At 39.4% G+C, this 17,470-nt stretch overlaps 1 protein-coding gene across 5 annotated transcripts in view; it reads left to right on the top strand.

Moving 5' to 3' along the window:
• eps15l1a (epidermal growth factor receptor pathway substrate 15-like 1a) overlaps window positions 1-17,470 on the top strand; it is a 109,188-nt gene that overhangs the window by 73,123 nt on the left and 18,595 nt on the right. For 4 of the 5 annotated variants that reach the window (XM_044128358.1, XM_044128361.1, XM_044128360.1 and 1 more), the window contains 7 exons: window positions 6,789-6,968; window positions 8,351-8,456; window positions 8,660-8,710; window positions 9,687-9,823; window positions 9,953-10,016; window positions 14,343-14,488; window positions 17,208-17,301. In XM_044128358.1, the coding sequence (XP_043984293.1) occupies window positions 6,789-6,968; window positions 8,351-8,456; window positions 8,660-8,710; window positions 9,687-9,823; window positions 9,953-10,016; window positions 14,343-14,488; window positions 17,208-17,301 (778 nt within the window). The remainder of the gene's footprint in view (window positions 1-6,788; window positions 6,969-8,350; window positions 8,457-8,659; window positions 8,711-9,686; window positions 9,824-9,952; window positions 10,017-14,342; window positions 14,489-17,207; window positions 17,302-17,470) is intronic. The other variant, XR_006371816.1, reaches the window with a different exon arrangement.

Below are 17,470 nucleotides of genomic sequence, written 5' to 3'. Positions count from 1 at the left end.
TATACTTTATTGAATACAAGGGCATTCATTTTCATTTACTTAAGCAGTTGACGTCAGACTCCTCAACAAACAACCTGCTCTCACTTGCTACTTGTTTCAGTTCAACTGTTAATAATTTTTTATCTGTCCAAAATACATACTCACATGTGAACAAAATTGCTGATACCCCTCTGTTAATGATCAAAACCACACAATGATCATTCACATATCTTGAAAAAGACCAAATAAAAATGTGCTCAAAATTAATTAATGAAAATCAGACATTGCTTTTGGAATGTGGTTCAATAGAATCAGTTGAAAAATATCTTGTTTCCAGGCAGGAAAACAGTGAAACAAAAGTCCGGTTTCCATGTTTTTCCCTTTTCAGTCATGTGATTGGACATTACATCCAATAACGCAGCAAGTTCAAACCATTGCTAAACAATTTTAAGTAACTTAGATTCAAAAATTCTAAATATCTGTCGTTTTCTCGGTTATGTTTATGGCCATACAAGATGGCGCTCATATCCCTACGCCTAGAGCAGTGACGTCACGTTCCAAAGCTCTACTGGAATTCCTCTTCTCACCAGGACCTTCTCAATTCCACAGGTATTATGAAAGGAGAGGGGCTCAGCGTTTGCCCATCAGGAAGGCAGTTCAGCTCCAGTTGATGTTCATGTGAATAGGCGAGTCCACCTGAGTAAAAGGTAGACAGCACCAGCATGCGTGTAAAAAGTACATTTGTCTGGAAGTGGTTAATGATGAACAGCCAAAGACAGGCCAACATCATTACATCGTTAAGGTCCTCAATTTGTCCTGCCAGGAGTTCAATAGTAAAGCTCCCACAAAATACACTCCTGATCAAAATCTTAAGACCAGTCCAAAAATTGCAAGAATTAGCATTTTGCACTATTGGATCTTAAGAAGGTTCTAAGTAGAGCTTCACAATGTTAAAAGAAGAAATCAGCGTAAGAGACAAAACCTTTTGAGCGGGGAATTAATTGAAAACTGCATTTATACTCAAACATGATTTTTTCAGCTGATCAAAAGTTTAAGACCATAGCTCAAAAAAACCCGAAAACCCCCCAAAATAGAAATCAAAGTGTCAAAAAAAAGGACTCAGTAATGAGTAGCTCCACCCTTCTTGTTGATGACTTCAAACAATTGTTTAGGCATGCTTGATGCCAGTGTTTCCAGGAGGCTAGTGGGAACGTTGCTCCACAGGCATGTACAGGGGGGGGGGGGGGCAAATGGGGCTTGCGCCCCTGCCCTTTTTATCCGTGATGCCCCTAGTACCCTTTTTGAATTTTTTTTTTTTTCAAAAAATTTTTTTTTTAATATTTTTTATTTTTAATCTGTATGTCAGAAGCCTATTTGTGCCCCTCAGCAATAATATTTAGCTAAATATAAGTTAGCAAAATAAACTAGTCTGGCTGCCCTCAGTCTAATAATGACTCTCAGAGCCTCCATGTTGTTCACACACCGGGTCCATGGTAAGGAGGAGATGGGTGGCTCTGTGTCCTCTAACTATCAAATTATGGGCAGGAATATTTTTTATACATTGGTTTGTGAATAAAAACGTAGGTCTGATGTTGACGTTAAAAAAAACTGTATATTTTTATAATCGTCCTTGCAATAGCAGGACAAAACCCACCTCGCCCCTAAACACAGAAATGCTTCGGCTGCAGAGAAAACTTCTGACTTTAACTTCATCATTCTGTTAAAAGCCTGGTTCACTACAGGCAGCTTGAGTCGGTCCACCGCAAGTCGCAACGCAGCTCAAAGCCCCGGTACCACCCGGTACCACCCGCTGACTGTTTGCTCTGCTTCTCCTTATCTTTTCTAGCAGGCGGTTTAAAGCCGCTGCTGACGGGATCTGGGCTGGAGGTTTGCGGCTGTAGAAGTTATTGCAGAACCTCAAGTGTTAAAGGAAGATTCGGCATTTGGAGAGCATTTGGGCCGAATCTCGGGGCCGAATTCACAAAATAAACATCAGAGAAAATATTGCAGCAATAAATAGAATCGCAGAAAAAAGCCAAACATGCCACAATGAAATGAATCAAAATGTCTCCAAAGCATCGGAGGACTGACAGGGACCACCGGGGGATTCCAGGTCGATTCCAGAGATGTGCATCGCAGCAGCTGCTCATGCAGGGCCGGTCCAAGGTAATATGGGGCCTTAGACAGAACCCCCCTCCCTCCGGAACCCATCCTACTAAGAACCTCAGCATCACTAACATGTTTAAATATAGATAAAGTGAAGTCTGTGAGATGGAGACCAGGTTTATTGGCCAGTTTAAAATCAATCACTGATTATTGGTTATTTGCTGTGATGTATTTGTGAACAAACCCAATTCAAACACAAAGATTACACCATATTGTAGCCTTGGTAACACAACAATCAAACTATCAAGATGATTCTTTAAATTTCTACAAAGTAAACGTCCTAATTAAATCCTAAATGTACTATTTATTTTTCCCAGCTGAATGCATTAAATAAAATGTAATAACATTGTCATTCTCTATAAATGATGCTACAGGTTTAGATCTATGGTCTGTCTTACAATTTCTAGGGGCCCCTGGGTGTCTGGAGGCCCCTGAATGGCCCCAACCAGCAGCTACTGAGTTTTCTTTGCCTTGATATCCCAGTCTTATAATTCTAGGTCTCAGAGTTGCTAACATCAAACCCCTTAGAACTTTTTTAGATCTATAAATCCTTCTGCATCCAGGTTGTTCTAGAGGTTAAATAGATATTAGGGCTTAATTAATAAAATGGCAGCAAATTAGCTTATTTCATAACTTTATAACCAGATACTTTCTCTCCTCTGATTTGTTTAACAGCCACAGTCTCAGATCAACTCAGACCTCCAGGACTGTCAGCAGCAGAAACAGCAACTTTATACCTGTTGGGGAAATATAGATTATATTTGCTTTGCATTTCCCCGGATGATGGCATCCAATTACATTCTTGATTAATATGGGTTGTTGCTATGTTGTTGTACTGAGTTTTTGTTCAATGTGTCCCTTATTTAAATTTGAGCCCCTGCCCCTCCATAGGTCTCTGCATGGTCCTGTTGCTCCAAGAGTTGAAGATGGCTTCACGAAGGGCATCCACTGTCTGGAACTGATGTCCATTTTTGTAAACTTCCCTTGCCATCCATCCCCAAATGTTCTCAATTGGGTTTAGATCCAGGGAACATGCAGGATGGTCCAAAAGAGTGATGTTATACTCTTGGAAGAACTCCTTTGTCAGGCGGGCATTGTGAACTGCAGCATTGTCCTGTTGAAAAACCCAATAATTACCACACAGACGAGGGCCCTCAGTCATGAGGGATGCCCACTGCAACATCTCCACATACCAGCTGCTGTTTGACGCCCCTGCACAACCTGAAGCTCCATTGTTCCATTGAAGGAAAACGCACCCCAAATCATGATGGCGCCCCCACCACTGTGCCGTGTAGAAAACATCTCAGGTGGGATCTCCCTGTCATGCCAGTAACGTTGGAAGCCATCAGGACCATCAAGGTTAAATTTGTTCTCATCAGAGAAGACAACTTTCTTCCACCTTTCAATGTCCCATGTTTGGTGCACCCTTGCAAAGTCCAAATGGGCAATTCTGTGGTGTTGAAGAAGACGTAGCCTTTGAAGACGTTTTTTGTTTCTGAAGCCCTTCTCTCACAGATGCCGTCTGATGGTTATCGGGCTGCAGTCAGCACCAGTAATGGCCTTAATTTGGGTAGAGGATCGTCCCGTGTCTTGACGGACAGCCAATCGGTTCCTGCGGCTCAGAGCTGGTGAAATTTTTTTGGGTCTACCACTTGACTTTTTTGTTCCATAACCATCAGGATCATTTAAAAAATGCAAAATGGGGGCATGCTCCGGTGGCGTAGAGGGTAGCGTGCCCCACCTTTGGAGGCCCCCAGTCCTCGATGCGGCCGTCGTGGGTTCGATTCCCGGACCCGACAACATTTGCCGCGTGTCTTCACCCTTCTCCTTCCCCCTTTCCTGTCAGCCTACTGTGGTATAAGGGACACTAGAGCCCACAAAAAGGACCCCCTGGTGGGGAATGAAAAAAAAAGAAAAATGCAAAATGACTGTCTTACTGCGTCCAACCTCAGCAGCGATGGCACGTTGTGAGAGGCCTTGCTTATGCAGCTCAACAATCCTACCACGTTCAAAGTCAGTGAGCTTTCTTGCTTTTGCCATCAGGAGGTCTTGACAGTGTAAAGACTTCACAGAAAATGACATGGAAACCAGATGTTTGCACAGCTTTTGGCTTTTAAAGACTATGGTCTTAAACTTTTGATCAACTGAAAAAATCATGTTTGAGTGTAAATGCAGTTTTCAGACAATTCCCTGCTCAAATGTTCTTGTCTCTTGCACGGATTTGTCCTTTTAACATTGTGAAGCTCTACTTAGAGCCTTCTTAAGATTCAATGGTGAAAAATGCAAATTTTTGCAATTTTTGGACTGGTCTTAAGATTTTGATCAGGAGTGTATTACAATATAAAATGAAAAACAAATCACAAACAGAAGCTGTCAGAGTAGCACTCTCAAAAGTGGCAATGGCAGTGAAGAGTGGCAAATTATTTTGCTATATTAACCTTTAATATTTTTTTTACAATGTTTTATGCAGCTGTGTAAATCTCAAGTATCTGCTTCGTTTCATCAATACATCACCTAATTGCAATATTGCTTCAACATTTTCGGACTGCCGCTGTGTTAACAGCCAACTCCCCTCGCCAGCAGTCAGCTGACCAGGCGCTCCAGGGAGAGAACGCCTGACTCCCAGCACGTTGTTTTAAAATCTGCCTCTAGTTTTCCCCAAATGAGTGGAAGTTAAACACCATTATTATTCAGTCATGTAATATCATGTTATAAAATGTTTGGTTTACTACAATATTTAATTCATTCCTGAGTAAATCAGTTTGACTGATTAAAGCTAAGCCTTCGAACATAGTAATTTTGTTTAACTGTAATGTCTTACCTGAGATCTGGGAAGTATATTTGAAAATGAATAATTTGCCTATATTCATTCCTTGCAGAAATGTGTTGTACATGTTTGAACATTTTAGAATCAAACTAACATTTCTTTTTTTACTATAGAGCAGCCCCTACTACAAAAGGTAAATATTAACACAGAAATCGGGACTAATACATAGCTAAATAACATACTTTGGCGCTATTTTCTTTTCTTTCACCGCTCTGTGCTTCACGCAGTCATGGTTGCTAGGAAACATAAGTTACACTAAGATAGAGGCAAACCAGCTGGCCGAAGGCTAGACCTGTCCGAACTCACAGCGTTTCACTTCCAGTCATCGATATTCACGGCCTTCAAAGGACCCGTCCTAAGTAGACCGGGAACTTCAAAGGATGCAGACCTTGAGTCCGGACACAGCTAAAGTATGTGTGGTTGCACGTCGAGGGTTTGTCGTGGCGTGTTTTGTGCATCTGGCACTACGCGGTTGAATCGTTTTGAATGTTTTGAGCGTTCGACACGCGTCAGGCATGTCCATTGCAGCTGACACTGGAGTCCGAAAATCTGGACGTTTTCCATGGGACATGGCATTTCAACCAGTCAGCCTGTAGGTTGTGTCCTGTCATCGGATGTAGGCACCGATGCAGGGTAACAGGTCATCAAACTGGGCTCAGGTGAGACAAAAACAGCACTGATAGCAACCCTTGTCAGGAAACAGCTAGCTTGTGAAGCTCACAAAATCTTTGAATCATCTGGTAAATTCAAACACATGCCCTATGACAACATTCTATTGATTTCAGTAAACAAAACCTTGAGACAATTTCATCCGCCATTGTTCAAATCAAATCAAATTTTATTTGTATAGCACATTTCAGCAGCAAGGCATTTCAAAGTGCTTTACATCAAATCAAACACAAAAACACAATGCAACATAGAATCAACAATAAAAACACAACATCAAGTCAGATTCCGTCAATAAATTTGTAATTGATTACGTTTCAAATACAATCCTAAACAAGTGAGTTTTTAGTTGAGATTTAAAGGAAGTTAGTATTTTACAGTTTTCTGGTAGTTTGTTCCAGACTTGTGGTGCATAGATGCTGAATGCTACTTCTCCTCGTTTGGTTCTGGTTCTGGAGATGCAGAGCAGAACCAGAACCAGAAGACCTGAGAGTTCTGGAAGGTAACCAGGAGAAAAAAAAAGGCATCAGGCTCCAATGCGCGTCATGCCGTTATCAACTGTCACCGTTGTTTGATCAACAGATCAAACACAAAATGTTCAACAAAGACATCAGAGGCTCCATTAAGATTGCAGAAGCTGTCACTACATAATATTTTTGTGCCACTTTCTCAATTTCATCTGCCACAGCACGAGACCGTCAACAGAAAACAATGGGTCGTCCAAATGCACATCTAGAGCAAAATATCAAGATTCTGACTTCAAAGTGTACATGCATGGAACTTGAAGCATTGGACGCCTTTTTGACACACAAAATATGTTCAGTGTGAATACAACATAAGAGAACTAAGCAGCAACTTAGGCCCTCCAGGCCTTCAGAGGCTTCCAATACAACTTGAATTGTAACACCAACCACAACTTTATTGCATAGATGAGTTTTATTGTGTTGGTTATAAAAAAAATTTAAGATGGTTAAAAAGATATGCTACACTTATTCTTTTGTATTTTTCTTGAGCTACTTAAATTTTCACATTTATGGATGTTTGAACACCTGAAAACATTTACTCAGCTACACAAAGAAAGCGGTTCAGAAAACATGGCTGTGAAAGAAAGGGAAGGTTTGGTATGAATATGTGTTTTTGTATTCTGCAGGCTCGCAGCAAGTTATCCCAGATTCAGGACTGTCAGCAGGAGATGTCTAAAGGAATTGAGCAGTACAGCAGCACCTTAAATGGTACCAATGGAGGCAGTATGACAAACCTGGCCGACATGAGCGAAGGCTTCAATGACAAAGAGAGTGGAGGCTTTTCAGCTGCAGGGAAGGGAAGACAGGTCAGAATATTTATACATCCCATTGTAATCACGTGTTCCTATTTTAATAAAATTGTGTATTACAAACATTTAAGATGTAATCTTTTTTCACTAGGATTCCTTATTCTCATTAATTTTCATCAAGTCTTCATCTCATAAGGTGTTTTTAAATGTTGGAAAAAAAATCTTTTCTTCTCTTTTTCTTACTGCAGAAAGGTTTTCATAGTTATACTTTTCTAATTCATCCATATTTCTGTGCACTGACAGAAATATGGCTATTGAAAATTGTCTTTGAAAGACTTCCTTCAACTTAGTGCTTTTTGCTCCTGGTAACATTACATTAGGAAAGATCCTAACAACCAAACCACAGTATCCCAGGGTTACTTAAACTCTGCCATCGATTAAGGTGCTTTTCTGTGGAGAGAAGAGGAAGTTACAGTTCTGATGGAATGATATCATTTCTGAAACTGAAAATGTAATGATAGTATAATTATAGTTGTGATTAGAAAATATGTCTTCCTCTTCACTAGGCTGACTACCCTAACACTTTATTAATTGTTAGTCCAGCTCTTTGGCTGCTTGAGGCAGGCTTAGGGTTAGGCTTAGTTTGATATTATTTTAGTGACTTCCAGGTTTTACAAGTAAAATAGTAACAATTAACTAAAACTTAGTCAAGGACTAAGATGGGAACTAATATACACTTGAATTCTGAGCTATAGTCATGTCTTGTGTTGCACTGATACCTGCAAACTGCTGCTGCCATCCATGATCCAACTTGGCAGCATTTTTTTTCTAGTGTTACATCAGATTGCTCTGTGCTCTGTAGATTGATTAATTGATAAATTGTTTGATTATTTTAATTTCAGATATGTAGATATTAATAACACAATCTGGATCAAGCTATGAGGATTATCCAAACAATTTATAGACTCACTGAATCCAATGAGGGAGAAAGAAAGCTGGCTGAAGTCATTATTAATTTTAATTAAATTAGTATTTTTTATGAAACTATATGAAATGTAATTTTTCAATTTTATTCATTTTAATTGAATTTACTTTTATTAGGATTTGTTATTATTACATTGCATTTTTCAACATTTCATAAATAAAGAACATGAAAAATCTGTGATACAAGGTCAAAATAAATTGCCAAATTAATCCTCTTAATAGAAGTTAATTGGCTGGTGTAGAATGTAGCATGCCAAAAAACATATCTGTTGTTCCTTGAAAAATCTGTATTCAGATGTAAATGAAAAGCATAAAATGAGTTTAATCAAGAGTAGATGGCATAACCACGTTGTAAGCCAGCCATACCTTGTGTTGAAGAGTTGAAGAGCTCTACTGATAGTCTTTGGTGTCTATGCATTTACACAATCCAAAAAAAATCTTTTATCATGTCACAGGAAGATATATTCAAAGTTAAGCCATCAGTGTTCTACAATCAGCCTCAAGACCTTCAGTCGGACCTTTTCAACGCTGAAGATCCATTTAAAACGGACCCATTCAGAGGTTGTTGCACCCTTTACTTTTCCCCTCTCCCTCTTTGTATTATCTTGTCTAATACAGAAGGCAACTTCCCTGCACTAATTTATTTTACTGTCCCATTTCTTGGATTTTCTTATTTCCATACAGAATTTTGTCACTTTTTTATTTTTGCTAATAGATTCTCACTTTATGTTTTCTTTTATGGTACATGTTTTTTTCTATTTTAGGTGACCCATTTGAAAGTGACCCATTTGGAAAGGCATCATCTACATCGACAGGTACTTTTGGACAACTTTTATTTTAGAAACTAATCAAGTCAGATAACTTCAGTGCAGTCATTGTTGTCAGTCTGAAAAAAATAAAAACCTTTGGAAGTCCAGTGTGAGACACTTGACTTCGATCTAAACCAACGTTTTTTGCCTTTAAATGATGTGGATCTGCCTCCCACTCTGAAATTCTTGGAACCACCAGTAAAGCTACAGTCTTCAGACGTTCTGGTCCAAAAACAACTTCAGTCTTGTCAGAATTTAAAAGGAGAAAGTTTAATGTTAATGTCCTCAAAGAGACCCAGTGGATTGGATTCATCAGGTTTTTTGAATAGACAGATGAATCCTAACATGATTGATGATTTCCTATCTAAACTTCACACCACTCTAACAATCAGGAAATCATTGATCCCACCCTTTATTATATATTTGTAAGCAAAAAAAGAGAAAGCTTGGAACAAGAACATAAAACTTGGTAATAAGTTTATTTTCACAGAATCAGTTGTTTGTATTAAGCTCACAAAAGTGATGACAGTTCATTGCTGTATGTCTATTCTCATTTTAGTCAGGAGATCCTCATAATTGCACTTAGTTGTATTTTTATTCATTTTTATTCCTTTTGGGGATTAAAACACCAAGTTATTTCAGTGTGGTTTTGTCCAAACTGCACAACGGATATTGAAAATGTTCTTGTTGAATAGTTAACAGTGCATTCTTGCCACAGTGCATGTTGATGTTTCTACATTGTGCCTAAATACATCAACTGTGTGTGGCTGACCTTAGGAGAAACGGTGTTAACAATGACATTTATTTCACTAACTGTGGATATCCTGTCTGCTATGGTGACAATGAAAATAACACTAAATAGTTTTGTTGTGAGCCTAAGCTTTGGGGTGCATAGACATTGCATCAGCAATGGGATATTCTTTACCTTTTTTGGTCGCACCTGAATAATGCATAATTATATGTTCCAATATTTTGCCTTCAGATCCCTTTGAAGGAGATCCATTTAAAGAAGAAGATCCATTCAAGGCTTCATCAGAAGATTTTTTTAAGAAGACTACAAAGATGGATCATTTTTCCACAACAGACCCTTTTTGTAAAAGTGCCACTATACCCTCCAAGGTATTTGGAATGTTAAGACTACTGTACAGACTACCATTTTTAACTTCTGTTAAAAATGCTTCCTTAATGACTTAATTTATTCAGAATCTCACTGTGCTTATATTGACAGTTGTTTTTTCTTGTCTACAGCAAACAAGTCACTTTGCAGGAGGTGACCCATTTTCTACAAACCACCAGAAACCCAGAGAATCAGGTACAATTAATCATTACATTTTATCTTTGCACCTGTAAATATTGTGTACACTAGTTTCTTCTTTCTCTGTCAGAGTATTGCTCTAGATTTTGGATAATGACTGATCTGAGTGTTGCGTTACCTAGGCTACATACTGTCTTGGTTGTATCCAAACGTTCATTGCGGTGTTTGTTAAAGCAAAATTTGCCACCAAGCACGCCAAGTCTGACACTCCTTGTTCAGCTTTTCACTTAATGCAGATTAATGTAATATTAATATTACATTATGTAATATTACTGTGTTTTTTTAGATTATTCATTGTCCTGATGTGTGTAGGAGTGGACCCACAGCAGCAGGCAGTAGACATAGTTAATGTGAATATTTTTAATGAAGAAAATTAAGTAGCAAAAATCCAAAATCCAGGTGAACAAGGACATTCAAAACAGAAGGAGACAGGAGACACGAGGTTAACAAAGGTAGTGACTAGCAACGTGGTGAGCAGGGTAACGAGACGGAAAAAAATAGAAAGACAGAGAGAAAAAGATAAAAGTATCAATTTGTAACCCAGTTGTTCTCTGAGAGGTGGGTAGACTGTGTGAGATTATCAACAATTCAGCATAGTTAGCATAGCTACCAATGGCAGCAGATAAACATTTTTCCTGTTATTATAAGTTGTTTTTGTCCTCCTGTTTCCGATTGGTTGTTTTGGTCGGAACGTTGCATTACTTTGGCCAGTAATAGCAGCTCAAGGAGCAGGTGAAGGAGATTCATTGTGTAGCATATTAATGAAAGGTAATATACTATTTTTCCCAATAAATGTAAATGGATTATGACCACTAAGATCAATGAGTTAGTTTTAGTAGTTCAGAGGATAGGTGCGACTCATGAAGGAGCAGACAGACTAGAAATTTGCAGTTGCGGGTGTCTTGTATTTATATTGTGAAAAATGATATACATATTTACAACAACATCCAATTGGCCATAAACAAAAAAAATGCGCAAAAAGAAAGGGGAAAAACAAAACAATAACCAAAAAACAGGAATTATCTATTCCACAGTTCCAATTGTAAATGAACCCCCACCCTTCAGTCCATCTACCCCAAGCTGGGGTTGATTTGAGGTCCCAAGCAAGGTAACTGACGTGCTTGGTGCAGATCCTGTGCTGACAAAAGGTCAGATCAAAGTGGAAACAAGATTGTTCGTTGCTACCGGCCTGGCAGGAGAAGCAGAAGTCTTCCAGCGCAAAGTGCAGTCTTTTCTTTCCTGAAGCTCTAGCTTGCCATCATTCAATTCCACAGTTTTACAGTGGACAGTTTCCACAGTCCACAGTTTTATCTCACACAATGGTTTTTCACCTCCATTTTGGTTCGTGGTAGTTGGCTCCTGCAGCTCTGCTCCTCCCGAGTCCTAATCTCTCATACTTCCCTGCTCCAACTAATATACCTACCCGAATGGGCGGCGATGGTACATGTGACACTGATGCCCAATAGCGATTGGCTGAATCGCTGGCGTTATATTAAAGGTATCGCGAGATTGAAGATGACGGGGACAGGGAGTTGAGAAACCGGATAATGAGGAAATGGGAGTTAAAATTTACACCTGGGTTACAATTGTTTTCACTGATTATCAGTCTCATAACAAACTGGCACAACATGGTGACAACTTTAACAATCATAGAGAAAATATATTTTTGGTTAGTTATGTACTGCAGCTTGAAGAAGTCTGGATTGCTTCATGTATATTTTACATGTTGCCTATGACTGTTGCTGTTTCAGTAATGTAAAACTAATAGAAAAAATTAAACAGCCTACTTGCATACTTTATGTGGACTGTTGGATGTAAAATTCATGAGCAGTAAATATTGTGCTGTTATTGAGCAATAGCCAGCCCCACCTTAAACCTCACAACTACCATGGACTGACCAGCTCTCTGTCTAACGCAGGGGTGGGCACTCCTGGTCCTGGAGGGCCGGTGTCCTGCAACTCTTAGAGTCTCCCTGGTCCAACACACCTGAATCCAACAGCTGAATCACCTCCCAAGTGCAGTCAGGTTCTCCAGAGTCCTGCTAATGACCTCATTATTTGACTCAGGTGTGTTGAAGTAGAGATGCATCTAAAAGTTGCAGGAGACCGGCCCTCCAGGACCAGGAGTCCCCACCCCTGGTCTAACGGGTCCGGAAAATCTCTAAACCTTCAAGTCTTACCCTGAAGCAGGTCTAAGAGAGAGATTCATCTAGCCTTTAATTACCTACATTCCAAGAGTTATAACCTCTTTCAGTTTAGAAGCAGTCAGCTGAGTAGCCCTGGCAACTGCATAACTTCAATAACCACTCTTGTTAACGGTAGCTCTCTCCCTATCAACAACGTGCACTTGTTACAGACAATTTTTAGCGGCTCAACATAAACCCCAGGGTCATTATTTTACCAACACTAAAGGAACTTCTGAAACCATCACATTTCTAGAATCATGTTCATAGGTTTTACACTAATTAGAGGAACCGAAATCAATAAATGACTCAATTAATTTCACTGTCCACAAATCTCATTAGAATTTTAATGCATCTTTAATAAACAAGCTTTTAGAAGGGGTAAGTGACAGACAGATTAATTATCAATGATTACAAATTAAGAATAAAAATTTTAATCACTATAAACCATCTTCTTTCTATCCTGACTTCTTTCGCTAACCTGTGTCACTAGCAGGGTTTTGGGGAGCAGTTCAACTCATACCCAGATGATTAATGATCTCGGCAACAGAAAACTTTGATATCCTTGGTCAGAATCTTTGTCTTTGTACGACAAAATCCTCTTCTTAATAGAAGCAAAGCAGAACTGGTTGTTGTCTTCTGAACATTCAGATCTTCATCACTTAGTGACCTATGTCCATTCACCAGGTCTATTGCCGTAGCCTTGAGATCCTTGGGTTGAGCACAGAGCGGTGGTCGAATCAGAAACCAGGGTTGAGGGTCAATGGGTCTTGTCCCTCCTAGTAGTGCGGCGTCTTCACTTCTTCGTGGTTCCAGGGTGCAGTCCTCTGCTGATCTTCTGTCTGCATCTTCTTGTTAGTTTGACTTCAGCACCAGAGACTAAGAACCCTTGTTTCTCTTTTCATGGGTTTGTATGCTCTCTCACCCCATAGTTGTGTATGGGGTGATGGCTTACATGACTTCTCGAACATTTGATGGCTTCGTGGAAAGTGCCAAACCCTCCCACAGCAGTTAACACCTTGCTCACTTCCCCCTTTTTGTTGTTTGTACACTGGCCATCTGGTCCCACTTCCCTAATCTGGTTCAGAGAAAACTTTCCAGTTCCTGTTTGGAGGAAGATAAATTCTGATCCAGAATTCTGGATTAGAATTTTTCTTTTTGTGGGTGAGGTGAGGTGCATCTGCCAGGGGAACTGAGGTTGGGCTACTGGAGCCTGGAAAGGTGACAGGAGGAGGAGGAGTCTGGTCCGGGATCCGATGGCTGGAGGATTCTCTGAGGTCGCAGATGGGAGAGTTGTTGGAGGGCGGGCAGGTAGTCTGACAATCTGTAGGGTGAGGAGCGGGTCTCTGCCAGTTATGGATGGTATTCTAGAAGTATCTTCAGCGGAGGTTCTTGGGTTTGGATCTGAAGGCAGGTTACACAAGGGGTACTTCTCCATGGCACCACGAGAGGTATAGCGTTAGAAGTTAACACTCAAGCACTGGAGAACTGGCCGCCCACTCCTCTTATGCTGGCGATGATTATGCCAATTACATACAGTGGGCAATTTAATTTTTTGTCATGGGGCCCAAGATTCCTGGTGGTGCCCCTGGGGAAACCATAACCGAACCCAAATAGAAATAAGGCTGACCTAACAACAATAATAACTAAGGAACATAGAGCTAGGGTGCTTGCCTCTCAACCATGCTGCTTCCAGCTTGCTCTGTTTTGATGCCAGCCGATTATGTCATCAACAAGCATTTTTTTTGGTTAGCCAGTAGACTACAGATCTCACAGGCCAAATTTCATTTCTACTACATACTGTATTATTACTTTCTGCAAGGTTTAAAACTGTTTTTTTGTTGAAGTTTTAACCATTCTTACGACAGTCTTTGTCAATTCTGTCACTGATGTACTATAAGTAGTCATGGTTGACAACCTGCACTAATATTTACGCTCAAAGATGTTCTGTCAAGTCAAGGTCATATAAAACTGACTCATTCATATCTTTATAAGTCTTGTTATGTGCACTGTCATGTTGGAACAGGAAGGCACCATCTCCAAACTGTTCTCACAAAGTTTGAAGCTAAAGTCTTCAAATATCTGTGATTGCTGAATTAGGAGTTTCTTTCACTGGAACACTATTATCATGTTATTTTCAGATCTGTTCACAACACTGGACCCCTTTGGGAGTAGTACGTTCAATAGTGCCACTAACAGCTGCACTGGCTTTGCAGACTTCAGCCACATGTCAAAAGCCAGAGACCCCTTTGAAGGAAGGGCCAACTGGCTTCCAGATTATCAGAAGGTATGGTACTCATGTTTCATATTTATTACTTTATGCAGGTTTTTATATTGCTCAGAATGAAAAGCCTAATTCAAATTGTCGCCATGAACAAGTAGGACCAAGTTGTTAATATTGTTTGATAAAAACGAAATTGAGATGGTTTAACCTGAAGTCACAAATAAAATTTATGTAGGCCTTTAATCAATAGAAATATTTAATTGTCCATAGTTGACTCACAATTAATCATAAATTAATTGAAGGTTTTTCAAAATGTTCTAATGTACCAGAGCAATTTTTTTAAGCTTATTATATTTCTTTAACTCTTCCAGATTCTTAGTGCGATGCTCAGGATGAACAATGAGGATGGGAGTGTCTTGTCTGTCAAAACCACACACACACAAAAATCTCACCAGGGTGAGGGGGCGCTCTTGAGCAGTAATGGAGTAGACCTGTTTTGTAGAGCTCTGTGTCACTGCCACCATTCAACATTTAATTACTGCTCCAAAGTTTTTCATTTTTTCACTGGATATATTGCAACATATTGCAGTTTTGGTTGATTACACCATGCCAATGAAAGACAAAACCCAGAAGTGGACAGCTCAGGCAAGGTTAGCTGTGAGCAACGAGGCTAAAGGGGTTGCAATTCTTATCAGCAAGTCCATTCCGGTTATTTTGACTCCATATCTGCAGACTCAGAGGGGAGTCTGAGTCACTGGTGAAATCAATTCCATCCCAGTGGCTCTTTTAAGTTCTAATTGCGACTGCTCGGATTTTTTTCTTTTTTTTTTTTTGAAGATTTTTGACGTTGTGGGACACTGCAATAATCAATTTATAGGAGGCAACTTCAGTTGTTATCTCTCTATTGGATAGGTCCTCCAATAAGGTTGCTTCTCCTCTGAAATCAGTGGCAGTTACATATAATTTCATGAAGTCACTAAATTTTGTTGATATCTGGCTCTTCAGCATCCTTTTGATCGTAAATACTAATTTTTTCACCCACACATGACCAGAATTGGTCACTTTTTAATTGATTCTAACTTAATTTCATGTATTATGTATCACAGCATCTTAATTTCAGATCACGCCCCTCTTCTAACACAGATCCATTTTAACCTTGATGCTCCTTTGTTTAATTGGAAATCTATCACCCCCTCAATTTAAACAAATCCTTTCAAGACTATATCAGCCAAGACTTCAAGTTTTCTTCTTTTTAATGTCAATGGAGAAGAATCTGTCTGTTTTTGGGAGTCATTTAAAGTGGTATAAAAGTGTAACATTATTTCTTATCAGTCTTCGATCAACAAGGCCAGATCATGGCCTCTTTCACATATTGAGGCTAAATTGGGAGTGTTGGAGTACAATTATCAGAATACAAATGATGAAAGGCCGCAGACAGTTGCCCTCTCTCCCACAACTGTCTGCCAGGCTTAGCTTTGTTTGTTTTTGTTTATTTAAATATACAGTACAGACCAAACGTTTGGACACACAGTTGTGTCCAAACGTTTGGTCTGTACTGTATATATATATATATTTTTTAATAAACTGTTCTACAAGCATCTCTGCTGCACTGAATATATCATTAGCAGGACAGAATCATTCCTGAAAGATCAAATTATAGTTGATTAATCACATTGGCTGCCTCGCACGCTGTTGCAGTTTGATCTCTGAAGTTTACCATTGTGCAGATTGCACACCCCACTTTTCACTCAAACTAGACACGGGCTTACCTGTATGGACGTTTATATCAATACCCTGTGAGGACTCATGTTTGGAGAATTTTTCATTAAGGTGGGTGTTAAGTTTAAAAGCAACTTTGTTTTCTCTGTTTGTGCAGTTCAATGTGAACCTCAAATCACTTTTAGAGGTGCGTTGAGCGAGCAGTGGGAATAATACATCTTTGTGAACAAAGAATTATGTGCGCCATGTGCGTTTATATCTCACACGCTACCCAGTGCGGGTCTCTATGTCTGCTCTGATAAAGTTCATGTATGTGTTCCAGGTTAGACGGTGCGTTATTGTGCCGGAGGTTCAACCTGTGGAGGAAATGTTACACTTGCCTCGTAGTCACACAGCATGCTGGTTTTATTTTTGTTTTATTTTTTGTGGCAATATGAAGTCGTAAAAAGTGCAAACAATGTGGGGCTCAGGGAGCAGCCTTGGCGACAGTCCCTTCCTAATTGTATTTTATCTGATAAATCCCCATTAATCTTAATCCTGGCAGAGGGTGACTCATACAGAGACCGAAAGCAACCTATAATTTAATTATTAAAGCCAAATCTTTCCAAAGCAAAATAAAGATAGTTCCAACACAGAGTCAAACGCCTTTTCTGCATCTTATTTATGCTGTACAAATAAAACTTGATTGATTGATAGACCCAAAATGCGTTGAGGAACTGAGCCCTGTCGCACCTGGGAACACTAAAAATTCGATTTTTTAAACAACCCTGTGGCACCTGTTTACTGCATAATCCACTCAACCGCACTGCCATCAACCTTCACACCAGCCACCATCAAATGTAATTATTTGCATGGTGAAAATAAATAAATTTCACCATGCCATTTTAAAAATAATGTGAATAAGAATAACTTCATGCTTGATATTTATGGGTAAAAAAATACTAACAATAATAAGCTTAATATGTTGTCCAACAGGTGACCTGAATCCAGTGATTTTTTTTTTTCAGGATTAATATCTATGAAAAAAAAATCTGTTGATTTCTACAATTTTTTTCTGTTCTAGCCAGTATTTGTAGATGACCCTTTCACCAGGAAAACAGACATGCCAGCTCTGCCACCTAAAAGAAGTATACCACCAAGGCCCAAACCACCCAGCGGTGAGTGCCTTATCACATGGTCAACTGCTATAAGCTCTTTTTCTTTTTTTTTTTAAAGTCCAGTTTTTGCAAGTCCTTATTACCTCATAGAATTTCTCCAACCAAACTAAACATATCACATAATTTTCAAAATGGAAGCAGCTTTGGCTTTTATTATGTAAATACAGTA

This window comes from Gambusia affinis, linkage group LG10 (assembly GCF_019740435.1).
Source record: "Gambusia affinis linkage group LG10, SWU_Gaff_1.0, whole genome shotgun sequence".
Lineage (NCBI taxonomy): Eukaryota > Metazoa > Chordata > Actinopteri > Cyprinodontiformes > Poeciliidae > Gambusia > Gambusia affinis.
This window is presented reverse-complemented; position numbering and strand designations above follow the sequence as displayed.